Source organism: Haplochromis burtoni, unplaced genomic scaffold, assembly GCF_018398535.1.
Source record: "Haplochromis burtoni strain Fernald_Lab_line unplaced genomic scaffold, NCSU_Asbu1 Contig_381, whole genome shotgun sequence".
Classification (NCBI taxonomy): Eukaryota; Metazoa; Chordata; class Actinopteri; order Cichliformes; family Cichlidae; genus Haplochromis; species Haplochromis burtoni.
The window spans coordinates 198,853-213,678 of record NW_024582742.1 but is presented as its reverse complement, the minus strand read 5'-3'; the positions used below and the strand labels follow the sequence as shown (position 1 = coordinate 213,678).

Sequence of the window (14,826 nt, the reverse complement as noted above, 5' to 3'; positions counted from 1 at the left end):
TCTGCTTTCACTTCATTTTCTTCTGCAGGTTAAGCAGCTGTGTTAGGCATCATACTGCAGCTGATAAATCTGTAACTCAGGAGTAAGAACAGCATAAAAGTGTAAAACGAAATCAAACACCAAAGAAATGATAAACAAGTCACAGAGAAACTATTTTTAAAAACTAGTTTTATAAAGAAGATTTGAAAGAAAAGGCTTTTAAACTTTTACACTACGAACCTCCCTTCCTGCATCTGTTTCCCTTTATTCCAGCTAAGTCATAGCCTAGGTTTACTTCACTGCAGTTAGCCGGACGGTGGCTGTAGGGTCTGCTCCTGTTCATTGCTCCTGAGCTTTAAAAAGGCTGGAAAAAGCTGCAGTGTGCAGTTAACCAGCATGCTCACCAGTGTGCCTCGTTGTGGTGAAGTGGACACTGGATCCTGCAACTTAATGCTGTTTGATAAAGACGCCCATTCCCTGGATCTTCAGAGACCATTGAGCCTGCTCGTCTTTGTCAGTTTCACTTGGAAATCATTCATTAATGTTTATTTGTCCTTACAGTTGGAGCAGATCCAGAAGCATACGTGGTATCTGTGAGTACAGACACTTGAGTTTATTTTCGTCTGCTTCTGTCTTGGTTCAGTGTGTATGTGCATGTCCGCTTAAAGTGATGTGATGAAAGAAAAACGCCACAATGCAGAATGAAAATAATAAGAGTGTTTTTTGAACTCTCTGATGGAGACCTCTCAGAGAGGAATCGTGTCCATTAGTCCTGAGAGTGAGAGCTGTGTTTGCTCCAACGCTGAGAGGCCAGATCATCAGGATGCTCTAATGCACCTCTGATTTCTAATGGATGTAATATTTCTGGATTTTAAAACTCAAATTATTTTGATTTGAAATCACACAGAGGGTCACACAGTTCAGTAAAACCTTATTTCACTGATTTTTGCCATCTTACTAAACATTTTAGATTGCTTTTTTGTGTCACCACCAAAACACCACCACCACCACCACTAAAGCTCTTACTGTGTATAAATGTATCCTCTTATCAAAAGCAAGTCTTGCCAGATTTTTGGCCTGCTTGACAAACCTCTGTGCATCTTTGGTTCGATTACTTTACTACTTACTAACTTTCCACCAAATTTAACTTTTCAAAAGCTTTTTCTGATCATTGAATTTAAGGACTGAGCTTCTCTTTTGTTGGGAAGCTTTAGTGTCTTCACCAGAGCGTTTGATTGTTTATGTTGCAGAGCTGGAAAGAACGAGCCAGAACCCGAGCAGCCCATCCCCAGGAAGGTGGCCATCAGAACACTTGCTTCGGTCGAAGAGATCGACCCCGACGTCCTGGAGAGCATGCACTCCCTGGGCTGCTTCAGAGACAAGGACAAACTGACCAAAGATCTGCTGTCTGAGGAGTGAGTGACAATCAAGGGACGAGGGAGCAAAAAGTCATTTACAAAACCACACATGAAGCAGATTGAAAGGGTGGGAGGCGCTGAGACGGAGAAGAGAAATATATTAGAGACTGCTTGACAAACTGTCAGCTTGATGAATTATTTCACTTGCGATGATCAACCGTCTTTTTGTTCCAGTCTCAACTGCTGGGTGCTCAGCTCACGGTCATCTCTCTTTGTCTCTACAGGGACAACCAGGAAAAGATGATCTACTTCTTGCTACTGGACCGGAAGGAGAGGTATCCCAGCCACGAGGACCAGAACCTGCCACCACGCAACGAGATCGGTAGGCCAGTCTAACCAATATCTGTCATTGGTCCATACATGAATGTCTCAACGAGTATTTGATGTTTTGCTAATATCTTTGGAACGCATGGTCATCAGCCCCACATGACTGAATTTTAATACCTTTGGTCATCCCCTTAACCCCTTAGGGTTTGGCTCAGCAGGTTTTGTTAACATGCTAAGCATGTTTATACAGTAAATCAAACTGGAGTAAGGCAAATGAAGCAATGAAGGTTTTAAATGCCAACATTTTTTTTGATCCCATATGTTTTGATTTTTTTTTAATTATTTCATCCAGGATTGCCACAAACCTATTTTACAAAAAATATACATGTTGTTTGATTCCAGTTTTGAACTATCTCTATTAACTTTGAAAGCAACTCAAATCTACCAATAACCTGTTGTCTGTCAGTGTCCATGCCAATTTAAACTAGTTTAATTAAGGAGTAGCATTCAGACTCCATCTTATAGAGATTAAGTATTATCTGCATTTCTGTTTGAGTAAGTTCCTACTAATTTTTATTTTAATATTAATATTAATATTAATAGAAACTAGCAACTTAAAAAGGGTGTTTATATTGAATTCATTCAGGTTCATCAAAACCGATGGCTATCCGGTCTTTAAGTCTGATGTCATTAGCCATGTCTGGGTCCAAACTCCGCTTCAGGTCCCAAAGTCAAACGAACACTGCAGCATCACTGAGAGTTAAAAACTGTCTAAATTCTTTCATCTTTAATAAAATAATCAGCGTTGCTGCTTTACCAGGTTTAACAATTAATTTTAACATCCAGGCATCCATGAAAATAGAATTTATTACATTTAACGATGTTAGACGTTAGCAGGAAGTTAGCTTGCTAGTTTCCACCTAAACCTGATATAGCATGTTCTGACTGAGAGATTTCTAGAAAAATTCAAATGTACAGCTCTGCTATCACTTCCAACATAAATGAAGACAGAAAACTAAACAGCAGTGACGTTTGTAGGGTTATTGAAGTTGGGCTAGCCTTTATATAATGATGTGCTACGTGGTGGCTAGCAACACAGCTATGTTAGCATAACATTAGCACAGTGAAGCTGGAGGATGAACGCTAACTTTTTTCCACTTGATTAAAAGTTAACGTGAAGGTTCCCGATGGTTAGAGACAAATGTAATCGCATGGCAGGATGCTGTAAACGGACCAAACTTCAGTCAGGAGAACAACTGAGATAATCCATCCACAATACAAGGTTAGTCATTCATACACTGCTGCATGGGCTGAGCTGTAGTAGTTACATGTAAGGGTTTAAAAACCGAGCTTTAAAATGAACAATGGTAATAAAAACTGAGAGCGATCACTGACTGTTTTTAGAGGTTTGTTGAGGTTAAGTAGAACAAGATACAAACATTTTAAAACACAACAGCCTTATTAAACGCAGAGTAGTTTGGACCCGGAAGCAGGATTAATCACGTCATCACTTATAGTAAGCTAGTTTATGACTGTCTCTCTAGTTAGCCGATTTTCTATAAATGTAGGTTTGCCATTTTCACTTTTCATGCTGTTAGTGACTTTTGCTTTGGTTTTTGCTTGGATAGTTAAATACACTCTTTTTATGAGTATAGCTCTGTGGTTAGCTATCTTTTTGTGGAAGAGTGCAGAGTGAGCTAGCTAACAAAGCTACACAGTCTTTGTGTACTACATGTAGAACCTTTTTTCCTGCAACTTGTCCTGTCAAACCTACAGCTTGAAGTCCATATAAAATTCTTTTTTTTTCTTCTGCCTGTCCCGTTTGGATCTTTAGCCATCAGAATTGTTGTCTTAAGGCCAAGAAATATGCCAAGCGGATTTACTTTACCAAGTGGATCATCATGGCCTCGCCATATTGGTCCATTTGATTGACCTTTATTATAATTATGTATTTATTTGATTTGATTTTTGGTTGTTACAGACGGGACAGACATGACTGGGGGATAGGACAGGGAGAAAGAATGAAAGAAAGAGAGGGAGAGAAAGAAAAATAGAGGCGAGGAGAGATGGTGAGAAAGGGGGGGAAAAAAAACAAGAAAAACAAACAAAACACCTGGATCACCTGTATGAAGATAAAAAACCAGAAGAGAAAACAAACAACAAAGAGCAACATAATAAAAACAACACCATCATAATAAACTAGATAACAGTAGATAACAGTAAATACTAAATATTACATGTTATTGTGCAGTACGCAAGATTGACAGCGCACAATGTGCTTTGAGGTAGCAGCCAAGAAAGGTGTAGTTTGTGTCTGTGAACACCTGTGTGGATCAGCACGCTTGTATTCAAAGGGTTTCTCCTTGTAACGATCTGCTAGGGAGTGTCATCGGTATTTTAATGTGTTGAAGTAAAATTTAGCTAATGTTAGCCATTTAGAAAAAGCTAATTTACCAAATTAAAGCTAAATATATGCTAATACAGTCATGTTTTGACATACTGATTAGCTTTTTAATGTGAAACTGATAATAGCTGCGATACCAAGAAAAGGTATTTTGTGTTTGTTTGCTATCTTCTTTATCCATGAGCGTCTTCCTTCCACAGAAAAAAGTAAGTGGAAAATCCTGACTAAATGTATGTCAAATGACAAAATTTGGTATGCTTGTCCAAATACAGGAACGCATTTTGTTTTCTACTCTGCTCCTTTAAAGTGGTGTCCTAGGTTACATGTAGAGGGGTAAAAAGAGCATAATGAATAGCTTAGGGGGCTGAAGTGTTCTGATAAACTGAACCTTTCAGTTAGTATTTCACCTTTAATTTACTGTTTTATATCAGCTTTATGAGATTCTACCATTTGATAAATATAGAATAACGTGTTATTTTTGTATTCTTCTGACTGTTTTTTGTTTTTTAATGATCACTTTTAATGTTTTTGCCTTTGTCTTTTTCCTTCTCATCTCGGCTCACCCTGGGCCCGCTCAGCAGACCCTCCCAGGAAGCGTGTAGACTCCCCCATGCTGAGCCGTCACGGCAAGCGGAGGCCGGAGAGAAAGTCCATGGAGGTGCTGAGCGTCACAGAGGGAGGGTCTCCTGTACCGGTGCGGCGAGCCATCGACATGGCCACGCACGGACAGAGGTAAAAGACCGAGATTGGCACGTGTGCTCGTGTGCATGGACAAACATGTTTCTCCAGGTCAATCAAGGCTGTTTGCTGTTGTTTAAAGTGTCATTGATGAGTTTTGAATTGATTATCAGTTATGATAAATAATGCATTTAATCACAGTTTACAGCACTTTATCAAAATTGGACTGGTCTTTTAAAAATATTAATTTCACACGTGTACTGTTTGCCCTCAGTACGACTTTACTTCAATCTTTCGTTTCACTGAGCTCTGTCAGGTTTACTGGGAAGTCTCTCAAACAGCTGTAAGTCCTTCCATGCTTCAGTGAACTGTGGTTAAATACATGATGCATTATTCTTTCTCTGGTGGTGTCAGACATACAATACACATCACAAAAGGCTTGATGTAATCTCTGGGTTTAGATCTGCCTGAGACTAACGGTGCACTCTTAGCTCTGGCGGAAATTCATCACAGATGTTGAAATGCATGGACCGGTCTCTCAGGTTTGTGCGTGGTGTGGGTAAAGTGTGCATGGAGCATGCAGGACAAGAAGCATCCGGGTTTGAGAAGCTGTGAACTGAAATCCATTTAGCAAGCGGGCGTGCACGAAATCTGTGGATGTTTTTGTAGTCGAGCTGTGACAAAATAATGGAGGAGATTGTAATCCATGTGTTTCCTGCTTCCTAATAACCTTGTATGGACATGGGTGTACACACATATACTGTATGACAAACAGAAAAAAATAGATGATAATGTGAAACCCTACATGACGAGCTGAAGCAACAGCATGTTGTTTACTAGAGGAGTGAGGTATTAGTATGAGACAAATGTTCTAAATCTTCTAAAAACATATATATATAAAAAATATCTTATTAACTTATTATCTGATGGCGTCTGAGAATAATGCGAGTGAGCGGTCTTCATCAGTCCTGGCTCTGCAGCTCCCTCACCAAAACCAGAGTAGGAGTGAAAATGCAGCTGAGGGTCAATCCCATGCTGCAGGAAACTGCAGACGATGTCCAAACTGTATTGTCGTTGTCGGCGGTTTATGTGTGAAAACAAGCTTTCATCAAGCTACCACATTAAATTACTTACTTTATATTCAGATGCAGTAGAAACGATTGATGGAGCATCAATTTAATGGCCTGATGGACTTCTGTAGCCAATGGTTGACACTGTGGTGGCTGTATGTGTTTTTTATATTATCTGTGTGTTTAAAAGAGAGCAAGCTAACACATTTAATTCAATATATGCTCTGGATGTGTTTTGAGTAATTTATGGTGTCATAGAAGAGGTTAAGTAGAAGGAGCTGAAGATCTTTGTGGTTCTCTTTCATAGCATTCGTTTCCTGTCTCTTGTGTGACCTTATCAGAAGCTCAAATGCCTTTATGCCAGCTACGTGATGCCCAGACAGTGGGATAGCTCAGTAGGTAGAGTGTTTGCCCCATGACCGGAAGGTCGGGGGTTCAAATCCACCAAACGGCTACCTTGAGGTACCCTTGAGCAAGTTACCGTCTCTGCACACTGCTCCCGGGCGCTGGATTGGTATCTGCTCACTGCTTCTTCTCATTTTTAACAGAAGAGTGGAAAGACACCTGTGCTATTGGGTGCTAGCATACAAGCAGTAGCAATACTGTCCTGTGGCTAATGTTGGTGTCAAGTAGCAATACTTTCACCCCGGGAAGTAGCAATCTTTTCCCAAAGCAAAGTAGCAACACTTTGCTAATAAAGGTACCACTAGCTTTATCATCAGGTAGCAATACCCTTCGGCGCTAACGGTTTCTCACATTAGGTAGCAATACCTGTAGAAAAGTACTTTTCACCCCATGCTAGCTGAAGAATAGCAATATTCTCTGGACTTTAGTGAGTTGTAGAGCTCGCTAACATTCACAACTCTCTAGCTAACCATGACTATGACTGACAACAAAGTTGCAAAACTTTGTCCTTGCAGCAAGTAGATTTCTGCCTGGGATACACACCCCGTGTGTGCGGCATGCCTTTGCTTATCGCATGCACAAGCTACCATGACATCCATACACAACTGTATCCAACGCGCGGCTTTCACACACAAACTACTCCGCCACAGGCTAGCTCACCAGGCTAACCTGTTGGGTGGCGACCCTTTGCTGTGTGAGGCTGCTTTCCCGTCACTGGAGACACATGGAATATGTAAATTTTTCCCCCATGCTTGAGTCACCCTGGATTGGAGATGCTAACGAGGACAGAGATGAGTCAGGTGACACGGAGCTCCTGCAGTCTGACGATGAGGAGGAAGAGTCCAACTCCTTGGCTAGCATCAGCTTGGTTGAAAAGCCCTCGGCTACCGGTGAGGTAGAAAAATCTGCACTGCCGTCTCCCCTGGACATGCAGGACGTGTGCAAGCGCACAGCTGCTAGGCTCAACATCCCGTGGCACGGCGTGCAAAGCGAGGTTGTAAAATCTCGTTTTGATGGTGAGAAATATCCAAAGGCAAAAAAGACGGGAAAGCATGTGTTGCCCGTTTCCCCAGAGCTACTTGATGAGATATAAGTGATGGGGAAAGAAAAGACATACAGCGAAAAACACCCCATGGTGGGGAGCTCCCTTCTGGTTTATGAGAGAATGGAGTCAAATGCCACAAGTGGAACTGTTAATATTGAGCCATCTTCACCTGAAGACATCTATGTCCTCATCACCCCATCCCTCCTCTCCAAGACAGACCGCTTCCAGTCTAGCCTTACAAATAAAGTGCTAAAAGGCAGCAGGTCTGTGGGTAAGAGCCCACAACGCTGCCTCTATGCTAATGGCTTACCAAGCCAAGCTAGAAAAGGACATGACAGCTAAATCAGATACCACAGTGTGGGAAGAAATCTGCGTCATAACTCACCACGTCCTCCACCTCCACAAGGTAGCTGTACAGGCTGCTGGGAGAGCCATGGGTCTCATGATTATCCAGGAGCCGACACTCTGGCTCGGGCTCACCAACCTGCTGACTAAGAAAAAAGAGGAGCTCCTCGACACCCCTGTCGCCCCTCAAGGACTCTTCGGCGCGGCTGTTATATCATTGCAGAAGAGATGTGAGGAGAAAAAGAGAGGTGACAAGGCTCTTCTCTAGGGCCTTGGGCCGCTGTGCCTCTACCCAGGTCCTTTTCAGAGCAAGTTCAATGGGACATGTTCCACACAGAAGGCAGAACTCGGGCCGGCGTTCCCGTCACTGGACCTTTCAGAGGGAAACAGCAAAAGATTGCAGTGTTGTTTCACAAGCACGTCTCTCATGCATTTTGGATTAAACTGCGATAATGCAGACGTGCCCGTTGCCTCCGTCGCAGGTGAGGAAGATGACAGGACACCGCGATGGCGAATGTTGGCAACCACAATAGTGCAGCCTGCGTGAGCTTTGAGATCACCTGGTCTGCTGTGTTCTTGTTGTCAGAACATGAAAAACTGTTTCTCTTCATATAAAGCAAATTGTACATTTGCAGTATACATTTTTCTTGTTCAAAAACCATATTCTAAATGCTGACATATGCTATGCTGGAGTTTTCATACAAATTGTTGTACGCTGCTCTGCTCGTGATGAGCTGCACTCAGCAGGTGCTGTCTGATTTGTTACACTTCAGCAGCTTTAACAGCCCGCGCGTCTGGCTGCGTTCTCCTATTTCTGAGGATTATTCAGACAATAAAGCTGAACATTACAGCTTGTAAAAATGTTTCAGAGGTGCAAAAATACAGAAACTGATTGTTTACGGTAAGGGAGTGTGTTGAATGTCCCACTGACTCCAGCATGATCCATGAATGTGTGTCTCTTAATTTTTGACTCCTTAGTTCTCGATCTCTGCATGTATTTGAGGTTTTTTAGTTCTTGGGTTCTTGGTAATTTTTGTCTTGTTTTGTTTTAGTTTCACAGTAATAAATTAGTTTCAAGATTTATTTTTAACAGGCTCGCATGTTGCACATTAGGTTTTCCCTTGCTTGACTGCCTTTCTGTCTATCTCTTGATTTTTCTTTTCTGCCCCCTTTTTAGCAAATCTGTTTTCAGTAAGAGCTTGGATATCACAAACGCTAACTGCAGCAAGGAGGAAAGGTATTGGATTTCTGAGTTTCTGTGTTGTTGTCTGTGTTATTTTCTTCCCACTCATCTCTTTGGTTTTTCTTATTGCTTGCGAAAGTTCGTCACACCTTTGTCTTTCACTTTTAGATGTAGCATGTGGTTCATCATAGAAAAAGTTTATTTACCTTTTGTTATGAAAATCTGTCTGTGGCCACTCAAATATTTGTCATTGCTTTTGCATCATTTTTACATTAATTGATCATCTAAAAAACCCACATTGTGACCAAAGCAACGCCACAACAAGATATTCTCTTTACTAACAAATCACTTCAGACGCTCAATATAAATACGACATTAAGAAAAACAAAAACATCCCCAAAAAGAAACACAATCAACATTTCTAACAGCTAATGTCAATAATATTTTATTTTCTGGACAAAGATGGAGAAAGTCTTATTTTGTTATTAGTGGATTGAAATCTCTGGAGACAGGCGAGCATCATTTCTCTCAGCACCGTCGTTGGCTCTGTTTTTTACTACCTTTGAACTGAAGGAACAGAAAACTGAAGATTTTGAAGAATGATATTTATGTAATGAGTTTGGGTCTCCGGAGAGTGACATCACACATAAATGCATTGGTCCAAATAAAGGTAAGGCAGTGACTCGGTGTTACTGCCTTTGACAACATATTTTCCTCATATTTTAATAAATAAAAATCAATTTTATGTTTGGGTAAATGCAACCCTACTTCAAAAAACAGGTTACAAATATTTCCATTACAATCCTGGTGAATAAGTCTAAAATCATTTTGGTGGATCACGTTTACCTTTTCTGTTTTTGTCTAAATGCTGTAGTCAGTTTTCAGCTTTCTTCTTATATGTTCTGACTTCTTTTCATTTTAGGGCCACTGTAGGTGCCCCTTATTTACTGTAAATGAATCCGTCTGTGTGAAGAGTGCCTGGACAACAACAACTTTTACATGATGTTAGATAGGGCTGTGCGATATGACCAAAACCTCATATCCCGATATAAGAATTCTATCGTCCGATAACGATATAAATCACAAAAATGTAACATTTTCTGTAAATTCTGTGAATCTCGTCTTGCATGAAGTGTTTCCAGCTGCGCGTCATGAAGCTGGAGTCGAGTGTTTTAACCGATGCATGAAACGATACATTTTTAGACATAAGTTGTAACGGCGCCGTTTTCTTTGTGAGTATTTATTACACGGCGTGCTGCGGGGAAAAGCCTGTTCTAACGTTTGAGTCTAAGGTTTATTTTTTAGCACCTGCGGCTCTTTTTTACTTCTCATCCGTAAATAATCTGCTCTTTCACGTGATTCAGTTTATTTTGAAAAGTCTCAACAGGATCTTGAGCTTTATTGTGAAAGGTTTATGTGGAACATAAACAAGCGGACACGCGATGCTGTTACCGTCGTTGTTGCTAACGACAACGCATAAAAACAGGCGCTTGTCCGTCCGTAGTGTGGTGATATTAAATATAAGAGAAAGAGAACTTGAAGTAAATGAATATAGCCACTACAGTGACCATCAAAACCATGAAAAATATTGCCGTAAACAGTTTATTTTGCGACACCAGGAAACAAACGATAGCGTAAAATGAAACGATAGACGTTTTTATATCGTCATCCGATATATATCGTTATATCGAACAACCCTAATGTTAGAATTGTAGGGACAGACTACAGAAGGCCCTGGTGTCCATCAGTGCATAATAAGACAAAGTGGATACAAATGGAAACTCAGGTGTATTGTGTCAGATAGTATTGGATCTAAACAGTATTTGGATCCAAGTAGCATGATGTAAAATGGTCACGCTGTTATCAGAAGCCTATATCAGTGTTAGCAGAGTATTCTGTTCACGCTGAAATCTGAAAAATGGCACACGATGAGTTTTGCACTCCCTTCCTCTTTGGTGTTGCTTCCTCAGCCGCTGAGAGGCAAACACAATTTTTAGGTCAACTTCCTGCCTCCGTGTCTAACACCACCTCCTCCCCTCCTAACATCTTCACTCCATATCGCGCGTGTGTGTGTGTGTGTGTGTGTGTGTGTGTGTGTGTGTGTGTGTGTGTGTGTGTGTGTGTGTGTGGAGGAAGTACTGGCAAACAAACAAACTTTTTTTCCACTTTGCCAGTGTGTTTTTCCAATGATGCATGGGGAGGGTTGTGTATAATGATTTGTGGATCCTCCCTGTGCGGCTGACCTTGCAGGAGGAACACAAGTTTGTCTATGGATTTGTGGCCTTAATGGAGATTAGCATAAATTAATTGCTTTGAATGGAGCATAAACACGAGATGAAAATGAGGTTCACAGTCCCACTGAACAGCTTTTTATCTTGCTCGTCATCTAACTGGGAATATCCGTAAAATGAAGCTTGTTGTGCCCACGAACAAACATCACCAGCAACAAACCAGGAATCCATTTTCCCGTTTCAGAGATGAGCTAGCGTTAGCGTCCTGGGTTTGTCCTGGATGGGCGCCACCGTTGATGAATTGCGTGTTACAAAAGAGCTCCTCTCCCTGGCGGGAGAGTCCCGTCGCCATGATTTAACGTAACATCAGCGCGTACTTCCTCAGCATGAGGACGCAGAGCAGATAGAATATGTATGATTCTGCAGTATTATACTCTGTGGGACTGTATCACAGCGGGGCTACAGACAATAATGGACAACAAAGAGCTTTTAAAATCATGAGGTAGTTGATACAATTAGCAGATTTTCAAAAAGTTAGGTTTGATGCTTCCAACTTCTCACGTAATGATTTCTTAACTCCAATTATTTATTTGTTTTTGCTCTTCGGTTATTTTAAATAACTTTGATGGTCCAGTTTTTGGGTTGAAAAACAAACATCATGAATGAACTGTGATTTCATCATTTCTTTAAAACTCTTTAAAACTATAAATGTTAGCTGCTGGTATATTTCTTTGCATAACCAGAAGCGCCATATTTGGATAAAACGATCAACTAATTCTAAGAAGCTTAGGTAGCAAACTGCATTCAGAAAGAGCACTGGTGCAGTGCACAGACACACACATCTGCTAATTAGTTCAAATTGATATAATTTCACTCACCAAAACAAACATCGTCGATGATCTGTACCATTTAGTAAGTCATTGTTTGTCAGGTGTTTTCATTAAAAAATAGCCTAAAAGGTACTGACGGCACAAACAGGCGAGAGGCACAGTTCAGTGGCTCCGATTAGATGCAAAGATGAGGCCTGTCAGAAAGTGTGAAACGACCCATAGTTGGGCTAGCAGGCTTTAAATATACTCTGTAATGCTGTTAAGTTAGGCTCTGAGAGAGACCTTTGTTTAATTCATTTGGAAATAATATCCGTTTTTAGTTGCAGTTTACTGGTAGGAAACATAAGCAGTGATCACATTTAACGAGGTGCGTCTATATATTTAAATTAATGATAGCTGCTTCAATTGAAAGATTAGAAGTGGTTTTATTAACACAGGCTCACCATCAGGTGTTTGATGTTCGTCTGTACTTCTTAAATACGTAAATCATTAGCATGTTTAAGTCAGACTAATTCATCATGTTATTAAAAAAACAAGATTAATGTAGTTTTCTATTTCAAAAAGACAAAAAATCTGCATGATGAATCAAGTAGCACAGCAGCAGTTACGCAGATGTTTTATTTCACTCACAGCTGAATTCAATTAAAGTAGAATGTTGAGTTCAGATGTAAAAATACTGTTTATAGAAGCTTTACACAAGCAGAAGAAGCTAATTGATTTCTAACAACTTGCTAATATTTGTTTTAGAAGTTTCTTCAGCTGCATCGCTGTAGAGACGCTAAAGGAGCCAAAGAGAGAACATTTCAACATCGGCATTTTAAATATTATTTAAATATTATTATTATTATAATATTATCCATCCATTCGCTTCCACTTATCCTTTTTCAGGGTCGCGGGGGGCGCTGGAGCCTATCCCAGCTGTCATAGGGCGAGAGGGGGTACACCCTGGACAGGTCGCCAGTCTGTCGCAGGGCTAACACACAGGGACAAACAACCATTCAACTCACATTCACACCTAGGACAATTTGGATTATCCAATTAACCTATCCCCACAAGCTGCATGTCTTTGGACGGTGGGAGGAAGCCGGAGTACCCGGAGGGAACCCACGCAAACACGGGGAGAACATGCAAACTCCACACAGAAAGACCCCGGCCTGATGTGGAATTGAACTCAGGACCTTCTTGCTGTGCGGCAACAGTGCTAACCACCGTGCCACCGTGCTGCCACCGTGGTTATAATATTATGGTTATAATGAAAATAGTAATAATAATGAAGAAACCATGGTTTCTTCATTATGACGGGGCAGCGTCATAGCTGTGAGCTCCAAATACTGCCTCGTGTGATGACAGCGCATCTGCAAAATCTAATTTGCAGTTGGCAATGTCATTTCTCCTTTATGAGAATTGTATTTATTTATTTTCTTATTTTTGTGTGTGTGCCTGTGTTTCTATCAGTCTGTCTGTGTCTTCAAGCATTTTTAATTATGATGTAGTGTTTTCATTTTTCACTGCCAACAAAGCCAAATCGTCTATGGGCAATTAAATCCCAAAGTCTTCAAAGACGTCAGCAGGCCTGAATGGTGAAAGTGGCGTACGGGCAAAAGCGAGAAGGGGGGGTGAAAAGTTAATGACACGTAAATGAAAAATGGAAACACTCATAAAAAGCAGAAAAGAGAAACCATGGTAATGAATTTTGCAGTAGCTCTCTGGGTTGCGTGTGTCTGTGTGTGTGTGTGTGTGTGTGTGTGTGTGTGTGTGTCGTGTGTTGATGTGTGTCTGTGTGTGTGTGTGTGTGTGTTGTAACACTGACTGAGCTGCTCTGAACTATCTGAACTTTGGTTAAGGACATGAATTACTGAAGCCTTAAGTTGTCCTGTCACACCATAACTTTCCCCTCTAGTTGTATTAGCCACACAAAAGCTAAGATCCTTCAGAACCAATGGAAGTGAAAATCTCCACTAACCACTTCCCCTGTAACTAACCATTTACGGCCAGGTTAGCAGCCTGTTACTACCATATCTGTAATGGTCATTGCACTAAATCAAATAGAAAAAGAGCAACCCAAAGACAGGAGGAGAGCAGTCAGTGAAGTCTGTGGATAGAAATCATGAGAATGGAGCAGAAAAGTCCAAAAAATCACAAAAAAATTACTTGGTCAGGATATTTTGGATAAGCGGAAGAAGATGGATGGATTTCCACCATAGCCCACATTTCCATCAGGGCTATATTATAGGAATATGTTATATTAAAGATAGCACCTTAACTCCAATGATCAGGAGAAAAGGCTGCACTTTGGAACAGACCAGCTCAGGGGAAGCTGAGTATATAGAAATGTGGAAGATCAATGTTGTCTGGATGAAACAATGAATGATTTAAACATTTTCAAAAAGAAAAAAGAAACTTGCTGAGGTCCAGAACTCATGCCAGCTGTAAAAAAAGTATGCTAGCTTAATGGTGCTTATTGTGACTGTGACCTGGGGGGGAAACAGCCTCGCTGACAAATGCATTTTTAGTTCAGTGCCCCACGAGGGCAGCTCAAGAAGTTTGGTTTGGAGAGCTTACAGATGTTGATAAGAGGAAAGGTTTCAGCAGGACGGAGACAATAAAATGTATTTGTAGAAGGGAAAAAAGGAAGAGCTACACAGAAAGGTTCAGCTCCTTTGGATGAAGTGTGTGTGTACATGTTTAGGCATCGCTGTGAGGACAGAAAATTGGCACTTGTGGGGACCAACAGTCACTTATGGGGACAAAGTGCCGTCCCCACGAGTTTGAAGACATTTTTGAGGCTCAAAATGTGGCTTTAGTGTCAAGGTTACAGTTAGGTTATGGTTAGGTTTAGGCTCAGGGTAAGCAGCAAGGGAAAGCATTATGTCAATGAGATGTCCTCACCAAGATATGAAAACAAGTGTGTGTGTGTGTGTGTGTGTGTGTGTGTGTGTGTGTGTGTGTGTGTGTGTGTGTGTGTGTGTGT

At 41.0% G+C, this 14,826-nt stretch overlaps 1 protein-coding gene across 1 annotated transcript in view; it reads left to right on the top strand.

The window, feature by feature from the left end:
* The window catches only part of LOC102298603 (serine/threonine-protein kinase BRSK2), a 149,159-nt gene that overhangs the window by 113,786 nt on the left and 20,547 nt on the right, over positions 1-14,826 (top strand). The window contains exons 9-13 of the mRNA XM_042212604.1: positions 541-572; positions 1,230-1,394; positions 1,622-1,719; positions 4,650-4,800; positions 8,789-9,070. Of these exons, the coding sequence (XP_042068538.1) occupies positions 541-572; positions 1,230-1,394; positions 1,622-1,719; positions 4,650-4,800; positions 8,789-9,070 (728 nt within the window). The remainder of the gene's footprint in view (positions 1-540; positions 573-1,229; positions 1,395-1,621; positions 1,720-4,649; positions 4,801-8,788; positions 9,071-14,826) is intronic.